At 34.9% G+C, this 21,737-nt stretch overlaps 1 protein-coding gene across 1 annotated transcript in view; it reads right to left on the reverse strand.

Annotated features, from left to right (window-relative positions):
- Nucleotides 1-21,737, reverse strand: part of cutlet (chromosome transmission fidelity protein 18 homolog) — a 347,064-nt gene that overhangs the window by 74,437 nt on the left and 250,890 nt on the right. Inside the window, exon 17 of the mRNA XM_090395883.1 lies at nt 2,983-3,153. Coding sequence (XP_090252009.1) covers nt 2,983-3,153 — 171 coding nt within the window. The remainder of the gene's footprint in view (nt 1-2,982; nt 3,154-21,737) is intronic.

Genomic DNA, 21,737 nt, shown 5'->3' on the forward strand with positions numbered 1-21,737 from the left:
ACGCTATACTAAATGACATTCACTACAGCAAATATTCATGTTTTAATGCATCGTGAGCGACTTCTCTAATTTTAGAGCCTTTCTCTAATAAGTAGAGAAATTTTGCTTTTCTGATGATTTATTCCTTTAAAGTATTCTTTGTGAAATGTAGATTCAACATCTATATTTTCTGTAGATAGCTTTTCAAGCAATCTTCCTGAAGATCGCTTCCACAATAAGTGCTGTGCTTTAATTGCTATTCGGCTGTGGAGATGACAATAAACAGTGGTGTGAGGACGCTGACATACTGAATGATTATCAGGTGACGCCTCCAAGAAGTCGATGGACTCTTCCATCAATGCCATCTACTGCCTATCACCACCACCAACAGCATTTTTTGTCTATATATTGCATGTGTTCTGATGGCCAATTTGCCATCAGAATGCATGTTTCCAGGAGAAAAAACCCTGCAACCTCCGTATGAGAATGTAGCTGATAGAAATGTATGCGGGTGTGCTGAAAAGTTGTGATTATTACCAGTAAGATCCCGATGAAGTTGATATGTCTTCTTACAAGGGTGGTCTGAAAAGTTCTCGGCCTAACAATGAAAAAACAAATTTATAATTTCAAAATTATTTTTATTTTTCAACATAATCTCCCTTAAGACTAATACGTTTATTCCAAAGATGCTCCAGTGCCATTATCCCGTCCCTGTAGTGGTTCTCAGTAAGATCTGTAAAATACCCCCCTCTACAGCTACAATCACCTCTTGATTCGAAGAAAAATGCTGACCAGTGAGGAAGAGTTTTAGCTTTGGGAAGAGAGAGAAGTCAGAGAGAACCAAATCTGGGGAAATAGGGTGGATGTTCCAACAATTCATAGTGCAGATCCCTTAATTTTCCCATTGCCAAAACATCTTTGTGGGTAGGTGCATTGTCTTGATGAAAGATGATTTTTTTTCTTCTGCAAACCGGGTTTTTTCTTACGAATTTTTTCGTCTAGTATGGTTAAAAGATCGGAATAATGTTCCCTGGTTATTGTTTTACCTTTTTCAAGATAATTAATAAACAAAATGCCTTTAGCATCCCAAAACACTGATCATCCGGTCATCCAATACCATATCATGTACTTGATCAATGATTTCTGGTGTTGTTATGCTTTTTGGACGTCCTTCACATGGATCATCTTCAAGGCTGGTAAGGCCATGTTTAAGCTCGGCAGGTCCATTTCTTAATTGTCGAAAATGAAAGAGAAGAGTGCCCATAAACTTTTATGAACTTCAAATGAATTTCTTTTGGAGTTAAACCTTCTTTTATAAAGAATTTTATAACCCCATGATACTCAATTTTATCCATTTCAATTTGGATTACAGACAACACTTTTGCTTCAGACAGCTGTATAAAACAAACTACTTGATAGAAGGACTTGCAATTTCACATGCACAAACTTAGGGGGAAAAAATTTCTTTTCCTAAGTGTTGCCACCTATGGTTGAGGCCGAGACCTTTTCAGACCACCCTCGTATATATACTAAAAGAAAAAGAACAAATTATTACAATTTGATGAAACATGAGATGTTAAAGGATTTTAAGATATGTCCTTTCTTGCGGTTATATCTGGCATCATTTTTGTTTTAGGTGTTTACAGAACTTTTCAGCTTCCCCCCCACCCATATTTTATCAATTACATGAACACATGTTGAACCTATACATTTTGTAATGAAGCCTACACTTCAATAAAATCATTTCCTTCAGATTTTTTAAAAAATTTTTCATACCCATTTTAAGCAAATATATAAAACATAACTGTTACATTATTATTATTATTATTTTGGCAACCTCCATGGAGTCGACAGACTCATTATGGGAGGACCACTCAACCAGCAACATGTCTACCAGTAATGAATTTCGAAGTCATTTACACTCCCTGCATTCATAATGCATTCCACTCACCAATAACTCTCCATCTAAAAAAGCTACTCCTGATACCTTTCTTCACCACATCTTTATACAACTTCCAGGATGGCCTCTCGTTCTTCCCATCTTAACATCCACTCTTTTTATAATTCCTTCTGTAATAATCTATAAAGTCCTTTACTAACTTGAAGATCTCTATCATATCTTCTCTTTTCCTCCTATCCACCAGACTGTAATCCACATTTCCCCAAACACTCTTCATAACCAACACTTCAGAGTCCTGATATCACTTTGGTCACCACAGAAGGTCCAAAGACCCTCTCTGGTGTTTCCACATCACAATGAAAACCAATGCCTTATATAGAGGCACCATCATCTCCTCATCCCTACAGGTCAAAGTACTTTTTATCATAGCAGGATGCGATGTGTGCTCTTTACAACACTTGCAATGTGCCCTTGGAACTTTAGTCCACTATCTACCATCATCCCAAGATCCTGAATCTTACCACTTTCTGAAGTACAGTGCCACCAATACAGTATGTAGTCTTATATCTCTGTACCATATCTCTGTATCTGCATAACACCTTGCATGTATTAATATTAAAACTACAACCCCACTCATCTGTCCAAGCTAAAAGTCTATTCAAATCTCTTTAGTTCAAAGATAATAATCTTTAGACCTCTGCTTTCAATTAAATAGGTAAGAATAAAAATAAGATGTGCTACCTCCTCAATACTTGGTTTTTCTATCTATCTTAATTTGGCCCTCTGAGTGGAAGGGGGTTAGGAGCAGGTTTAATGGGTAATCTAGTAACCTACTGTAGACTAAGTCCTCCACTTGATGAAAGCTACAGTTTTTTTTTGCTTCTCTAGCAGTGGTCTGTTGCACAGTGCAAATGTTGTGGCAAGTAGAATAGTTATACTCAGAGTACAAAGTAATTCATGTTATGGGATATTAATGATTTGGTATAAATCACATTTGTGATTTTAAAAATATTTGTAAACAATATTATGCTTTTTATTCACATAAAATGTTTAAGCAGGAATTGTTTTTAACTTCAATATTTTATTATTCACAAAATACTAACCTCAAAATTGGAACTTGGAAACATTATCTTTGAAGATGAGGTAGATGCAAATAAAAGATGAAATGCTACAGCAACGTATGGTTGATATGACAGTAGAATATACAACTGCTTATGGAAGATTTCTTGTTCAAGTATATCAGAAAAGCATAACCAGTCTATTCCCTTTTTCAGCTACAAAGTATATACATCAGAGAACATTATCAAAAATTCAAGTAATAAAATTATTCATCGTTGATGAAAAAAATAACATATAAATATAATAATATAATATAAAGTTATATATTTTATTATAACTTTATATTATTATTATCACTGAAATGAACTTCTCAGTGCATAAAAGATTGTAAAATGAAAAACTAATAAATTCTATTAGTTTCATAACAAAATTATAATTAAATAACTTTCCTGCACAATAATGGATTGGAGCAGAAGTTTCTCTATTGTATTTCCAAGCATGTGCAGAAGCAAAAAGAATGTTATTGAACACTGCTTTGTCTTCAGAAGTAGCAACAGAACATAACAGGATAAACACCATGGAGTTTCAGTGTCTTCAATGTTCATACATTGAAGACACTGAAACTCCATGGTGTTTATCCTGTTATCCTGTTATCCATGGTGTTTATTCTGAGTGAACAGAAATTAGAAGAAAAGTAAGAAATGGAAGACAGAGAGAGAATATCCTTTTATAAAGAGATTATTATTGCACAGGCACTTCACCTCCATGAAGTCCTAAGACTCACTGTGAGAGACCCAAACTATCAACACAATATCTATTGTATACCTCTCCTTGAAACCATCAATAGACAAAGCACTTACAACTGACTCAGGCAACCCATTCATTCACCACTCTCCAAGTGAAAAATCTAGGCCTCGTGTCCTTGATAACCACACTCTTATCCAATTTCCAGAGATGACTTTAGTTCTGCTCTCTCTAGCTAAATGCTGAAACATTTCTCCCTGCTATGATAAAATATGATATAATATGGATATGATAAAATCATTTAAGCAGTGGCGGCCCATACATAAGCACTGCGACACTGCAGCACCCCCAATGAAAAAATGAAATATTTTAATTTTGTTTGTGTTTATAAATAATAACAATGCTTACAACATTATATAAATGCAATACAACATGTTAAAGGTTACAGCTTATGTTTCGACAGTGATTGAATAGTTAATAATTGGAATTGTTCGTTTAACACTTTAGATTACGAAACAAATACATTGTGACCTAACGCAGTGTCAATATTAACATGTTCGCCCAATCGCAGCCAGTCTCGCTAATATTCTTTTGTGCTTGTGATTGCACGTTACAAGTCATTCCTGACACTGCTCATTTGGCAGTGTATCATATGCTTCCGCCGTTATTTTTGTGAGATATGAAACTTTTATTATTGGTGTTTCTTCGTGGTGAGGGTGAATATTTTTAATATGTACATTTATTTATTAATAAATTGGTTACTGATCAGGAAAAAAAGAATTTTTATTTATTATTTTTTATTTTGTATATGCAGCACCCCCACTTAAAATTTTCACCAGCCGCCACTGCATTTAAGTAACTTAAATGTTTTTATCATATCCCCCCCCCCAATTTTTTTTTTTTTTTGCCCATCAACCAACTTTTGCAATCCGCAAAACCCTCAATTTAACATCATAGGGAGCATTCCACAGACCACTCATCATCTTCATCACTCACCTCTGGATCCTCTCCACCACTTGCTCATCCTCAAGAAACCCAGGTGTCCAGACCTGAGCGGAATAATTGAGATGTGGTCATATTAAGGCTTTATAAAGAGGAATGATAACTCCCTTATCTCTTCTTATTAGCATTCTTCAATAACCAAGTAATCTCCTGTGAGCTACCCTGGCAACTTCAGCAATATGCTCTCTAAACTTCAACTCTCTATCTACTACTACCCCCCCCCCCCCAAATCCCTGGCTTTATCAATTTCCTGAGTACATTTCCTTCAATGTAGCACACAGCTTGTAATTTTTGTATCCCAAAATGCATAGCTTTATACTTTCTACATTAAACTGACATCCATTATGTCAATTTGACATAATGGATGTCATTATGACACCCATACTGTCTGCCTATTCAAATCATTCCTGCAAGCTCTCTATCTCCTTGATTAACTATTACCCTACCCACTTTGCATCATCAGCAAACAAATGAATCCTCCTTCAAATAACTTCCTATATCATTTATATATAAATTAAACAGTGGTCCAAGTACAGAGCACTGCAGCATGCCACTAGTCACCTGGCTTCTGCTCTTCCATATATTACTTTTTTGGTATCTGTCCATCAACTGCCCTTTTATCCATATCACCAGGTTCATATCCATCCCATTTGTTGCAGTTTGCATAACAGAGTTCCACGTGGTATCACAAATCCATTCAGCCTCTAATAAAGTATCATATTCTTATCCATCCATTCCTGAATTCTCTTTTTGACCAACTTTTCAAGTACTTTCATCACCATTCCTGAGATACTGATTGGTCTACAATTAAACAACTTAGGAGGATCCAAGTCCATGGCTACCATGGTCTTAGATCCTCCTTTCAAAGGAATTATTTTGCTTCCCCTTCCACTCTCTTCCAATATCTTCACTTGGATGATATACCCTTGCAATATGATTACTCACAGTAGCTCAGCAATTTAGTCTTCCTCTGTTACTTCTCTACTATCTGCATTCATTAAAGTTATCCTTCAATAGTCATTCTTCCTCCTCATTGCCAAATAACAAAAAAACTCTTTGTGTTTTCCTTTTGTCTGTTTGGCTAATTTCTTCTCATGATCTAATTTTTCCTTCCTTACCATGCTGGTCACCCTTTTTGCCTGATCTTTGTACTGTTCATGAGTTAGCTGGTCACCATTTTCCCTTATATCCTCCACAACATTTTTTTTTTTGCAGCTCATGTTTAATGATACTACTCATCCATCTAACTGTTACCTGATTTACCCTCCTGACTTTGAGCATACAGTAATACTGCTTCCTCCAGATATCCCTTGACTATTCCCCATGCATTGTGAACATCCTTCCCTTGTAGAACTTTATGCCATGGTACTGTTTCTAGCTGACTCCAAAATACATCATAATCACCTGCCTTATAGTTCCACATATACTCTTAACTGGAATTTCCACATTTTTCTACCTCCAAAGAGATAAACCTGCCTTATAGTTCCACATATACTCTTAACTGGAATTTCCACATTTTTCTACCTCCAAAGAGATAAACGTCAAGTTTTTTGTAGTCTTCATATCGGATTTAATTCAGTCAAAGCTGAATGGAACTTTATTGCTCTCCAGTTCATATAGAAATAGGCTCAGTAAAATTTGTTTCATTTAGGATTGTCAGTCTGATAAATGATTTGAAACAGTTGATATGGTTGTAGTTTTTTCAAAAGCTTTAATATAGAAGGCAATATTGTTCTGCAGTATTAAAACTGTTGTAAGGTGTTTAATATTTTAATAGTTAATTCAATAGAGCTTGTTACTTTTATATAGAAATGTCTTGGATGAAGACAAGATAAGTTTTCTTCAGTGTTTTATGATTTTAAGATGCAAGAAGAATTTGACTGACTTATGTTGCCATTATATAGGAAGCAGTTTTCATGATAGTCTTTCTCCTGTGTCAATTTAAGAAAATGAATAAAAGTTTCTGTAAAAAGCAAAGAAACTGAAACTCCAAAAGTTTTGTCCATATAGGACATTTTGGCTATTGGCTTATGAAGATTGAAAGGCAGTCATACACATTAAAGTGTTTTCCATGTAGTAATCTGAAGAATACATTGCTGCTTGAGTAGTTAAGTTGTTAATTTGTTTTCGTATATATTTGCATTATTTGTCAATTAAAGATCCTGGGATACAAATCTGTGTGCAAGGTTAATTAGGAGTTTAGCTTCAGTGGTTTCTTTTTATTTTGAAATTAAGAGTTAAACCACTTGGAGTGAGGGAGTGAGTAAAACATACACACAGCTGTATATCAGTAGCATCCTTAATTGCCTCACCTGTCTTTGCATCATCAGCAAACAATTAATTGAACATTTCCTGTCAGGTCCTTCCTATTATCATTAATATATAGCTAGAATGACAATGGTACAAGGACTGATCTCTGGGAAACACCACTGATCACCTTAAATCTGGTAGATTCATACCCACCATATATAACTTTCTGATACCTATCTATCAGCCATCCACTTACACAAGTCAATTTATATTCCAATCCCATATTCTCCAGCTTATGCAACAGTCTTCCATGTTGGATCCTCTCAAATGCCTTAGCAAACCCTATTTGTTGAGAATTGTAAAGCCAACAATTTACTCTAAGTACTTCTAACTTTCTGGAACAGATAATTTTTTTGAATGTTTACACTGAAGGTACTGACATAAAATGAGATTATTTGCTTTTGTTTTCAGGGTTTAACAAATTATACCAAACCCTTTTCTCATAAAAAAATATTTAGTTGCCCAAGACCCTCCATTTCTTAATGATATATTCCAATAAGTTGATTCTATAGGAGTCCCACACTCCAGTCTGTAGCTACTCACCAGCTAGCAAAATTTATTTGCTACAGGTGAGCATATTTGCTGACCCTTGGTTATTTTAATTAAACATTTTGAAAGTTTTTTTTCACTTGATTATAAATTAAATTAAAGATGCCAAGGAATTATATTCTTGTTTAATCCTTTATCCAAGTGTAAGCACACAAAGTTCACGTGAACACAAGTCAGCTATTAGTTTTATGACTTCTGCATTAGTTCAACCTTGGTATTCTTCTGAGTCTGGTTCCCACTGATGAGACCTCAATAAAGGTTGACACTGGGTCTAGGTAGTGGCCCTTCCCATAATGCATAGCATCATACACACTGAAAAGGATGTGCGCTTTGCAATATGGAATACTAAGGCAATTAAATTGAAATTGACTGAAATTAATCAAGGTGTTAAGACCGTGATGTAGCTTATCCTGTTCAATACATATATACTGATCAGATTATTAAAATATGGAAAACAACAATAAAACAAGGTATCTGGTTAATTAACCAAAAACTGTTATCAATACAATGCTATCATCATATTACATTATAAGACAATGAAGATGACCTTCCAAACTCAGTTTATGAATTAAAAAATAATAAGCAAACAATACAATTTACAAATTTCATAAAAGAAAACAAAAGTCATGGCATTTAAAGGTCAAGATCATGTTAGATTAAAAATAGTCATAGAAAATAAAATAATAGAACAGGATAAGTTTAGTTATTTAGGCTGCATAATAACATATCTAAAAGATAAAAAAAAAAAAAATTTCAGAAAATCTGTGAAACAAAAGGACACTGAATTAAAAAAAAAAAAAACTCAACTAAAATTTTACAAAGCAATGGCCACTTTTACTCTATTATATGGTTCAGAAACATGGACTGCCAAAAAGAAAGATGAAAGTAAAATACAAGCTGAAGAAATGAGATTTTTAAGAACAATTAAAGGATGCACAAAATTGGACCATATAAAAAATGAAGATATCAGAAGAGAGCTAGATATTTATAACATAAAATGAAAAGATCAAGGAATATAGGGAGAAATGGAAAGTGCATCTATTTAGGATAGAAAGATAGCAGTTACCAAAAGAGGTGCATAGATATAGACCAGGGGGGGGAGAGAGAGAGAGAGAGAGACCAGCTGCAAGATGGAAAGACCAATGAAGCCAGAACAGGCAAATGATCAATTCTTGAAGAGAAGTGTTATACAGATTAAACTTACCTGAATTAATATATTCTGCATAGTTATGATGAAACATTTGTTATAAATTCATGCTTGTGGCATATCAGCATTAGGTGTTTTTGCTTATGATAAGAAGCTGACCCCTCTACTACAGTACTTGATACTTTTTTGCATGTGCAATAGTCCATTTTATATAGCTTTCAGTAGCTGCTGACTATCTATTGTTAGCAAAATTTTAAAAAATTCTGAAAGTTCACCTAACATCCCCAAATACTTTATTAACAAAAGTTGAAAGTTTCTGAATTGATTTTGGCATTTTCATTGATTAATTGCAAGCCGTATCTCATGAACTAAGTTTTCAATTTTAACATTTTGTCTGCTTCTATTTGCATATGCTATAACCTACAATGATTTATTTATTCATTACAGTACCCTATCTAACTGGCAAGTCTCAACTTGAATAATGCAATACCAAAACTAAGTTATAAAAACTTCTAGTTAGACTATCCCCTTGTTTTAATTATTGAAAGGAGATTATTTTGTATTATAACTAGGGCTTCTGAATTTTCCATTATGAATCTTGTAAGTTTTCCAAATTTATGTGGTATTCTAAAGTGTGGCATAATCCCATATAATTTTTCCTCTTTCAACAAAAGTCTGATGAATATTTATATCAAATTCCAATTTTTTTTTTTTTAAATAATTGTTTAACAGTATGTATCTTGTTGCAGATTTGGATTTCCTTTTCTAAAACTGGTTGGTAAACATTTATTATTCTCTTTATAAATGCCTCTAATTTATTCTTCTAAGCAGAAGTATAAAACTTTGTATGTTGTACATAATTCAAGAATATCTCTAATTTTAGCAAATAGTTTTATCACTTATTACATATTTGGAAGAAAACACTCCTTTTTAACTCTAGCGGAATTGCTTTTTCTTCCATACAAATAAAAGTAGTCATATTTTGATTTTCGTCCTCCTGCTTTCAAACAACACCACAGAATTTTATCACTTCTTGGGGATTTATTACTCCTGAAGAAGTATACTATATCATTAGTCTGTTGTCATGATGGTAGATTCTTCTCCTTTTGTAGTTGACATAGAGCAGTGGTGATGGTGAACCTTCTTATGTGCGCGTGACAAGTTTACAAATCGAGTTGCTAACGTGCCAGGCAGTTTTTAATAGAGGAAAAATTAACAGGAAATTAATTAACTTATATATATAATATTTTATAAATAATTTAATTATTTATAATTTTATAAATAATACTTTATTTTATTTATAATATTTATTTATATATAAATTTATAATATTATTCAGTGTAAAATTGCTTATTGTATAATTAAATTGATTTTAAAGATATTGTTTTGGGGAAAAAAAAAAAAAAAAAAAAAAAACAGCAGAGAGAAAAATATTTATGCATTTTAACTCACCATAGATGTCAGCCGAGCAGGAGAAGCAGCAGAAGGATGTCAACTTGTCGGCAAAACGCTTACCGTATTTACTCGAATATAACCTTGCCCTCACGTATAACTCGAACCTCTCATTTTACATTAAGAAAAAAGACATCAAAAAGTTTTGCATATACCTCTCACACGAAAAACGTTTAAACATGTTCACGTCTAGGTGATAGTAACTCGTTCCCTGCTGTAACAACACGCCTTCCCCAACAGCCATTATACTGCAGATGCAAGAAAAACAAGTAGTTTTATTGTGTCCTTGAATAAGGTACAGATGCTTATGCAGTCTGTGTAATATATTTCTCAACAATTAGTGCAATTAGAGACAGCTGGAATAAAAACAGCGCTAACTAATGAATCACGTGTCCCCTCTCACAGAAACTATGCTGTATAAACTCGAGCAAAACCATATGTTGCACCGGAAACACGGTATCTAACTAAAAACTATTGCCCAATTTTTCAGTTATATGAAATAAGTGTTTGTTTGATTGCATTTGAAATTCTCAATGTCATCGAGATCACAAAGGCTAACTTCAAACAGAAACAAGCAGCAATAAAAATCAACCAAGGGTTGAAACTATGTGTGAGTTGAGCCCTCTGGTAATGAGCAGTTCTGTCGGAATGATAAACGACACCCAGCCGTGAATGTGTTAAAACTAAGAAATATGTAGTGAGTGTTGTTATGACAGTTGCAGATGTTATGGGATTTGGTTGAAGAGAATTAGCATTTCAATTCAAAAATTGTTGGCTTGCTTTTATCTTTGAGTCGCACGATCTTTTGTTAATACCGCACCAAACATATGCACGTCTTCATAGCTGCGCTATCTATCTGGCCTACCATTGCTGTCTGTTTCGCGATATGCTTTCACTTCTCATTAGATGTATCTCAAGTCTTGTAAATTGATGTTAATTTTTGTTTGGAATAATGGGAAGGAAGATTTCACTGTTTGGGTTTCTGAAAATCTCCGCATATATCTTATGCTACAAATTTTTAGCTTTAATTATGAGAAAAAAAGTGAGAATTATATTTGAATAAATACGGTATTATCATATACACACACCCAATATTTATATATGCAAAGTATGTAATTTAATAAATAAAAATATATGAATCTCTCAATTTTAAACACTAGTTCCAACAATAATTAATATTTTGAATTTAAAAATGCATCACTTTAAAGCAGCAATTAAAATTTATTGAAAAAGTTAAACTTAGTTTCTTTAACTACAACTGAGTTTTTGAAAGTTTTAGTTATGGTAGTGAGAATTTTGTTGCTGTTTTCTGTCCGTTAGCTTATTAATTCTGTGATGAATTGAAGTGATAGCCAAACAGAGGCAGTCAGAAAGTTGCAAGCTGTTCGTCTATTTCGTTATAAGCCCAGTCATGACAGAAAATGCAGTTTCACAAATACAGTATATGTGGTGAAAAAACAAAGAAGAAATCTCATTGATATTTCATATAAATTTGGATATTCATTTTACATTCTTATCCAGAATTTCGAATTACTCATAAAATTAAAAGTACTTTCTAGTCCTTTGTCCGATGATAATTCAAAAGTTGAAGTATTTCTTCATGGGAAAGGGCTGTCTCTTTGTGTTCAACAAATGGGTTCACATATTTTGCCTCCGGGGATCCTCATGTTCGGGATAAAACTTTTCAAACGACAACAACATCTTCAAGTGGGCTGCAACGACATCTGATACTGAATTGTGTGCATAGAAATCATCTGCTTCCATAATAGAATCTGAGTATGACTGAAACATTTCATTATTTCTTTCTGTAATCATATTAAACCAGAGTTTGAGTTTCTTTTTGGATGATTCGACCTAGTTCCAAGTATTAAATTTTGTTGTATCTGGACCTTGAAGTTTTAATGCAACTCATTTATGTAAGAAAATATATCGCTGAGATATGCTGGCCTGGCTACTCATATCTTATCCTGGAAATAATGGGACATGCCACTTTTCTTATTAATTAGAAATAACTCAGCTTCCTTTCGGAGTTCATATAACCTCTCGTGAACTCATCGCAGGAGAGCCAACAAACTTCCGAATGTTGAAAGATTTTGATGTCTGAAAATTCCCGATTACTCATGAATACTTCCATGTTTAAAATATGCTGCTTCATCACTGACATTTCCTACATAGATGTTATTTAGGTGTTCTGGGTTTGAGCTTTTTGTTACATTCACGAATATTATATTCTCCTCAGAATATTTCCACTATAAAATATTTATTCATGAAAATGACAAATTTCAGAAGAACCTCCCGCGGCCTGGTATAATTGATGCCAGGGCCCTGTGGTTTAGAAACCTGGATCTACAATGAGTCTACTGAGGAAAAGAAGAATTGTATTTGTTCACAGCCCACTGTAGGAAGATGCCTGGCAGATATGACAGATAATACCGCCATGTTACTCTTAATATCATATGTTTAGAAGACACGTGCTTTGACCAAGTTGCAGCTGTTGACTTTTCATATGTTAAAAATATTAAAGATAATAAACTTCAGTTAATTAATAAGCTTTTAAATAATGAAAAGTTTTGGCAACTAAACACAGTCCTTTTCTCTCAGCTGAGTCATGTTATTATGCCCCTCAGCCAATGATGTAAAGAACCTCTAGCCATTGCTAGAGGTTCTTTACATTAGCTGTAGTTTTCAGCTGCTGGGCCTTGTTCCTACAGTAGGCTTTGTTTTTGTTGGTTAGTTTCTTTCTACCTATTGTAACAATTAAAAAAAGGTTCAATAATTTATAAGCGTATATCACCTGTAAATCGTTGACGTACCAGCAAAATTCTCGGATGTGCCACAGGTTCGCCATCTATGATATAGGGCATGAACTGCAGAAGTAATGCACCACTTCAGTAATTCATAGCAGTATTCCCCCCCCCCCCACTGACTATTCATATTACAGTGGAACCTCGGTTGTCGAACAACTGATCTCGAACAAATCGGTTCCCAAACATATTTTCTGAACAAAAAATGCACCGGTTTCCGAACAGAATCTTGGTTCCCGAACAGACAAACCAGCAACCACGTGCTCTGCGAGCTGAGACGTAAGGCAGGAGAGCATCAGTTAAGCGGCAGCCTCCACTCAATACAAACACCTGCTCGAATTTGCAGTTTTCTTGATCTTCTATATGTTTTGTTGTTTCTTCATAAATTACAACTCTCCTCCGTATAGTTAAAGTGAAGTTAAATTTTCGTCTATATTTTATCTATTTATTGTGTTTATTCTTTTTTGTGTAAGATTTTATGCATTTTTGTTGATTTTGTATATGATTTTATGCATGAAGTACTGTTATAAAGGTTTAAATAAGCAACATCTGGGATTCGGGAACACCATAATCTGTCCAAAGGGACAGATTATGCCCAGGGAGTCCAAAGACTCATCGAGGAAGGTGCCGCAACTACGACACCAACACCATCTACAGCCCACCACCACCACTAGTATTTCCGCAGACAATCACAAATATCTATGCCCACAGTGGGATTCGAACCCGCTGTGGGCATATATTTTCTTGAATTATTTTTTTAATATAAAACCCATCCACAAAAGGTTGTAAACCTATTGTACATTAACATTCTATTAGATAATCTAGACTCTTTTCCAGAGACTAAATATGGAACTTTTTCCAGCCATTTCAGACTTCCAGTGAGCAAGATGATAATCTCACAACAGACAAAACTCCTCTACTACCTTATAGGCATTCACAGACATCACAAGCCTATGGTGGAATTTGAACCATATGCTAGTAGTAGAATGGATATGCTATCCACTCAGCCAACCAGGTCAATGTATATTATCCATGCCAGGTTGATATACTCCTTTAATTTGCTTAATAATACCTGTCCATCTCTAAGATTATTTTTCCTTCATATCTTGTTCTACTGTGTCTATCATATTTCATTAAATACCAGCCTTTTTCTTATTCAGCAGATTTTTATATACATAATTCTCTCAATTCTTCATATATTCATTCTTCAATTAGTTGATCTTGAGGTAATTTCTTTTAGTTACTGCCTGAGTACAATCATGAAGCCAATTCTCCTCCTCTTTTGCTTATTTTCATATCTAGCTTCTTCTATAATATTCAGAATTCATGTTTTGATATGTGCTTACTTCTTTATGTATGTTTTCAGTTCTGTGTTGGAAATTGGTTTTAACTTTTTTAAGTTTCTGCATGTTAAGCTTTAGCATTATTTTATTTTGCACTTGATTCTTTATTAAGTTTCTATATCTGTGCTTAATTTTGACCATATCATTATCTGGTCGAAATTATGTATTCAAGTGTCAATAATACTTGATACAGATCTTTAATCACAGTATAAGTAAATGAAGAATTTCCACAGTATTACTTTATGATAGCATTATGCTTATTTATAGTTACAGTGAATGAGCTTGTTACAACAGTATTTGCTACAGTGAGAATTAACTATATATTACAAAAAAAACCTAAATGAGATATACTCTCCACCAATCTGTGATGAGTTGGGTAATTTCAATTATCCTTCAAAATAAGTATGTCTGAAGTTTCAGTTCATTTTAAATGTATTCTTCTGGGTTGAGAATCAAACTTGGTAGGCCAGTTAAGTTTTCTACATCATTTTCCTTAAGACATGTAATTTTTGTACAGCTATTGTGAAGTGTAGTGCATACTAAGCACAAAGCCTAAGTTTTTGTCTTGAGCCACTTATGATATGCCTTTCTGCATTTGTATGCCTGTTTGCATTTCTTGACAAACTTGGAAAACCAAAGCTTGGTCAGTAGTTGGTGTGTGGGAAGGATAATGGATGATGAACGTCTTCAGTCATCCAAGCATGATCTTGACAGTAAGTTCCAAAGCTATACTTGGACTCCTTGGCAGAGTATGTGGCAGCAAATATTTATTAGCTGCTCAGGAATCCTCTTAATCCTTTACCATCAGGAATGTACTATGTATTATCTAGTGGTCTCAGTTGGGTATGACCTTGAAGTGTGTCATTTCACTGCATGCAAATTGTGGCAGATAGAAACTGAAGCCAAAAAAATAGTAACTTCAGGCCTCCAATAAGAAAGTAATGGTGTTTCGCTGAGTGATGAAAGTCATCTGCCACACCTAAGGGGGTAGATGTCTTCCCATTAATTTTAATTTCCTCTCTTGAAGTTAGTTATGCTTTTTTTTTGGTAGCAGTTTTTACAGACATTCACCAAAATCTTAGTGAATCTTCTCTGAATAACTTTGATTCAGTACTGACCAGACCAACAACTTTTATAATGGTACCAAAACATTCTTTCTCCTAGGAGTGAAGCTTCTCTTATTTAAACCTACAACTTTCTTAATTTGTTATCTTACCAATATGATTCCAGAAATTAAATCATTTAATAATCAAACTATTGAATTCCAGTATCTCTTTCTAATGCCTTCCCAGTCACACACACATTGAATGTTACCTTCTTACCGTATCACATATATTTGTATTTGTTAACATTCAATTTTAAACTCCACTTCCCAGTTCATTCTACAGAAGCCAGGATGTGAGTAGATTTTCATTAGATTTTATAGAAGTATATACCACTTTTATATTTCATTTTATTTTTGTTATTTCATAACGACTAATTAAAAGTAATTTATTCATGCTTGCAAAGAAAATTATGTAGTTATTTTGACCAGGTTTCCAAATGATAATATTTTCCATCAGGCAGCCAAGGCAAACAGTAAAACATCAGCTACTAGAACAAACTCAAAACAGACATCAACAGGCTAAAACATGTTACATTTAGGCAATAATGATCAGAGAAGGTGCTTAAGAGTCAAAGCTGTATAACTGAGAGGAGACCTCCACATAGCCTTTAAAGGAATGCGGAGAACCGACCAGGGCTTCTGACCTAATGTCCAATCCTCACCTTCTCGTGGTGCACCTTGTTGGGTATCTACTTTGATACTGAACGAACGAGGATGGGCTGGCAATTTGGGATTTAGCCGACCAAATTGTATTCTTATTGGTTAAACCAAAATAAAAAATGATGGTACAACATGACAAAATTTCATGCGGCTGGAGCGTCGCCCGGTTAAACAAGGCCCCCGTTGTTTAAGCCAGGGAACCAGGGCGAACAGCGAAAAGTCAGCTACTGGAACAAATCTGAAAACAAACCCCAACTCAACATCACCAGAGTTAAAGATCGGTACTATCAACATAAGAAGCCTGAATGGCAAAGAAATGGAGCTAGCTGAGGAATTAGATAAGTACCAGATCGACATAATAGGGGTGACTGAAACAAAAAAGACAAAAACTGGTGAGATCTTTCTGAGCAATAAATACAAAATGTTATATTCAGGCAATGACAATCAAGGAAAAGAAGGAGTAGTCATAGCATTCAACACAAAATACAAGGCTAATCTTCTTGAATGGCAGTCAGTCTCAAGTAGAGTAATGTGGGCAAATATGAGAATGGGGAACTGGACAATGAGACTTATTTGTGCCTATGGTCCCACAGAAGGTTCTACTAAGGTAGAACTGGAGGAATTTTTTGAGGCTTTAGAGAAAGCTACTGACACAATGAAAAAGGAAAAGTTGGTCCTTGTTGGGGATCTAAATAGCAGAGTAGGAAATGATTGTGAGACATACAAAAATATTTTGGGAAAATTTGGAGAAAAGAGCAAAGCTAATAATAATAATGGCAAATATCTGTTGGATTTCTGCTCAGGACATGGACTGGTTATTACTAACACCATGTTCCAACATAAAAATGTGCACAAATTCACATGGAGAGAAGAGGCTAGGAATAAGAAAAGTCTCATTGACTATGTGATTGTTGATAGTGATGTTTTCTCCCTGGTGCAGGACACCAGAGTGTACAGAGGATTTGAAATTGGAAGTGATCACTATTTAGTCTTGAGCAGGATAAAATTGAATTTCATATTGAAAAGAAGAACATGTAAGAAAGTTTTAAAGCGAATAAAAGTTGAGCAGCTCTCAGATGTGAACTGTAGACTAAAATACAGAAAGATTATTGAAAAGAAAATGAAAGAGTTTGAGAACAGGAATCAAGCCTTGGAGATTCAGTGGCAAACTCTGAAAAAAACATTGATTGATTCTGCTAGAGAGGCATGTGGTGAGGTTGTGTGCAAGGATAAAAAAATCAGAACTCCCTGGTGGACACAGGAAGTTAAAGAGGCAGTGAAGGAAAAGAAGAAAGCATATCAAAAGTTCCTGGCAAATAAGTCAGCTTTTACTCTTACAGAATAAAGAGACAAATGTAAGAAAGCTAAAGAGTGTGTAAAACTAGCTAAACAAAGGTCATGGGAGGATTTTGGCAAGAATATAGTAAATAAATATCAAGAAGGTGGCAAAATATTCTGGAGGTTGTTGAAGAAGCTTAGGAATGGAGGAAAGAGTACTGTAAAAGGAGTTAGAGATGATAAAGGTGACATGAAAACAAGAGAAAAAGATATCCTTGAAGTATGGAGTAATTACTTTGAAAAACTGCTAAATGAAACAAGCAGTGATGACAGCACAGTGATAAAAAACACTGACCAGGCATGCAGTCAGGAATACATATCCATACTTGAAGTAGAAAAAGCCATCAAAAGCTTGAAATGTGGAAAGGCAGCAGGAGTAGATGATATTCGACCAGAAATGCTGAAGTATGGTGGTATAAAAGTCTTACAGTGGCTGCACTGCATAGTTCAGAAAGCCTGGACAGAGGGACGAATTCCCGATGATTGGAGTAGAGCTCTCATAGTACCCATATATACAGGGTGTTCGGGATAAATTTGACATATTTATAATTAATTATATTTTTCCGTAAGTTACATGTATTAACACACACTTCTCTTCATTTAAAAGTTTGGACCCTTCTTCATTCATATACAAGATGTCAGAAAGGATGGATAGCTGGAACCCACCTGAATCATGGAAGAGAATAACTTGTATCATGATGATTCGTGCCCGCCATCAAAATAAGGATATTACGACTGCTGCCCAATGCTCCCTGAATACAGTAAAAACAATCAGGCATGAACTAGAGACTTGCAATTGTGACTACGAGGATGTAGCAAGAAGAAAGATCCCTAGCAGACGATCTGATTGCGTTCGTACAGCAGAATTCCTCGCAAATCTGCAGGAACAGGTGTTGAAGAACCCTGGCATTGGAATTCGGGCTTTGTTCGTGGAGTTGCTAACTGTAGTCAAGCTCTGGATAACAAGGGTAGCCAATGGTAGGCCGTATGTATGGCAGCAGGATTCGGCCCCTTGCCACACCTCTGGGAAAAGTCAAAAATGGTTGTCTGAAAATTTCTACGACTTCACCAGTCCAAATGTTTGGCCTCCAAACTCCCCAGACCTTAACCCCATGGATTATTTTGTATGGGGCGCAGTTGAAAAAGACACCAATCGCACTTCCAGTAATACAAAAGCCCAGTTAATGGATAAAATTAAAACAGTTTTTGCGGCCCTTCCCAGGGAGACTGTAGCATCAGCTTGTTCGAGGTTCCGAAGCAGAATTGAAGCTGTGATCGATGCTAATGGTGGTTATTTTGAGTAAATCTTGTTGATAGTATTGTAATTAACTCTGCCTGTAATGTTTTTTTGTCAATTCATTAAATTTAATAGATACAAAGAAGATTTTCTTTTTCCTTACGAAACTGTCAAATTTATCCCGAACACCCTGTAAAAAGGGAAATAAAATTGCATGTGAGAATTACAGAGGTATTTCCCTACTGAGTGTTCCTGGCAAGATCTATGCAAGTATACTTGAGAAACGGTTGAGAAGAATTGTGGAAGAACAGCTTGGTGAAGAACAAGCTGGATTCAGGCCAAATAGAGGCTGTCAGGATCAGATCTTCACTTTACGACAAATAGTCGAGAAAGCCTGGGAATATAACAAAGATCTGTATTTAAGTTTTGTCGATTTGGAAAAGGCATATGACAAGGTGCCAAGAGAGAAGCTATTCAATATGCTGCAGTTATATGGTGTCAATGGGGCATTATATCAAGCAATACTTTATCTTTATTTGAGTTGTAAGTCAGCAGTTAGAATTGAAGGAAGTACAGGAAGATGGTTTAATGTTAAATCTGGTGTGAGACAAGGATGTACATTATCCCCTCTGTTATTCATTATCTATATGGATCACATTATGAAGGAAAGTGGTATTAAACCTGATATCAAAATTGGAGATGTTAATGTCAGCTCTTTGCTTTATGCGGATGATGTTATACTTCTAAATAAATCCGCTACAAGTCTGCAAGATTCTCTGACTAAATTGATTAGCTGTTGTAATAGATATGGTATGAAGGTCAGCAATAAAAAGACAAAGACAATGAAAATAGGCAGAATCATTGAAAATGTCAACTGTGTTGTGAATGGAGAACCTGTGGAACAAGTAAAACATTTCAGCTACTTAGGCACGATTTTTACTGAAGATGGTAAATTAAATATAGAAATAGACAACAGAATCAGCAAAGCTGGTATGGTGGGAAGTCAATTGAATAAATTCATATGGAATAAGAGAGAAATTAGTTGGAACACTAAATTAGCTGTATACAAGACAGTGTTCAAACCAGTTTTAACTTATGGATCTGAGAGCTGGGTCAGAAGTAAAACACTTGACCAAAGACTAGAGACCGCAGATATGAGAGTCCTGAGAAAGATTAGAGGCGTGAACAGATGGCATCAATGGTAATATCATATTAAAAATGAGGATATTAGGAAAGAACTTGACATTGTCAGCTTGCAGGAATGCGTTAGCAGAGCTAATCTCAGGTGGTATGGTCACTTAAATAGAATGGGAGAGGAAAGATTAGCAAAACAAGTGTTCTCTGCCAGGTTGGCAGGAAAACGACCCAGAGGAAGACCAAGATATAGGTGGATTGATACGGTACAAGGTTCCTTAGACGATAGAAATATAAGATCTGATAATTTTGGAGTCTTGACAAGTAACAGACTGATTTGGAGGAAAATTGTAGATAGGAAGTTAGTAATGATGTAATTTTTTCATGTAGTACTGTACACCCCTTGAGGGTACATGGCAGGAATTTGATGATGATGATCAGAGAAGGGAAGGAGTAGCTATAGCATTCAACACAAACACAAAAATGAAATTCTTGAATGACAGGCAATGTTGAAAAAAATAGAGTGATGTGGGCAAACATCAAAATAGGGAAATGGACAATGGGATTTATTTGTGTCTATTGGTCCCACCAAAGTATCTTCTAAGAAAGAAGTGGAAGAAATTTTCGTGTCATTAGGGAAGGCAACCCTGACATAAAGAAAAAGTTTATCTTTCTTGGAAAACTAAAAATAAGAGTTAGAAATTTATTTACTACACACATATAGAAATGTTTCTGAAAAATATGAATTGTACTATCATTCCTATTACTGGATTTCTGGACTAGTCATTACTAACCGATGTTCCAACATAAGATGTGAATACATTCACAGGAGAGATGACACAATAAATAAGAAAAGTCTTATTGTCCATGTTAATGCTGATGGCACATTATTTTCATGCTGGTGAAGTAACATGAGTATTCAGGTTATTTTTTTAATGGTAAGTGATCATTTAGTTTTGAAGAATATAAAAATAAATATTATATTGAGAAGAAAATATCTGAGAAAGTTTTCAAAAGAGTCAACATTGATCTGCTGTCAGATGTGAACTATAGACTCGAAAATACAAATAAATACTATTCAAGATTGAAGACAAAAACCTGGAAGATTCATTGCCAGAAAACACTGACACAATCAGCTAGGGAATCAAGGAAGTTGTCAGCAAGGAGAAGAACTCCATGGCATATTAAAGAGACAGTCACAGAAAAGAAGAAAGCATGTCAAAAGTTCCTAGCAAGTAAATTAGCATGTTTTCGGAGTGGTTTCAGAAAGGGGAAAAAAAAAAAAAATATATATATATATATTTATAACATCTGGACTTCTTTCACCCCTCTTTTGAAACTACATTACTTGCTCAGTAGGCTCAAACAAAAACATAACAAACCTGAAATATCCCAGTGTTTATTGAATTTGGTGCAACTGAAATAGCAAGTGCCCTGTTGAACCATGTCCTGAATTCTGTCTCTAATGCTGATGGGGAAAACTTCATTCATCGAGTCTTATGAAATATCCCAGTTGCACCAAATTATCGAATTTAGCGCAACTGCAAATAGTCTTATTTCAGCTAGACAGAAAAATCTATCGAATTACGTCTTGAGGAACATAAGAGAGAGAGAGAGAGAGAGAGAGAGAGAGAGAGAGATGTCACATACGGCAGAACCATAGCAAGTGCCCTGTTGAACCATGTCCTGAATTCTGTCTCTAATGCTGATGGGGAAAACTTCATTCATCGAGTCTTATGAAATATCCCAGTTGCACCAAATTATCGAATTTGGTGCAACTGCAAATAGTCTTATTTCAGCTAGACAGAAAAATCTATCGAATTACGTCTTGAGGAACATAAGAGAGAGAGAGATGTCACATACGGCAGAACCATAGCAAGTGCCCTGTTGAACCATGTCCTGAATTCTGTCTCTAATGCTGATGGGGAAAACTTCATTCATCCAGTCTTATGAAATATCCCAGTTGCACCAAAT

This window comes from Typopeltis vanoorti, chromosome 7 (assembly GCF_054136105.1).
Source record: "Typopeltis vanoorti isolate ZY-2024b chromosome 7, IOZ_Tvanoo_1.0, whole genome shotgun sequence".
Taxonomy (NCBI): Eukaryota; Metazoa; Arthropoda; class Arachnida; order Uropygi; family Thelyphonidae; genus Typopeltis; species Typopeltis vanoorti.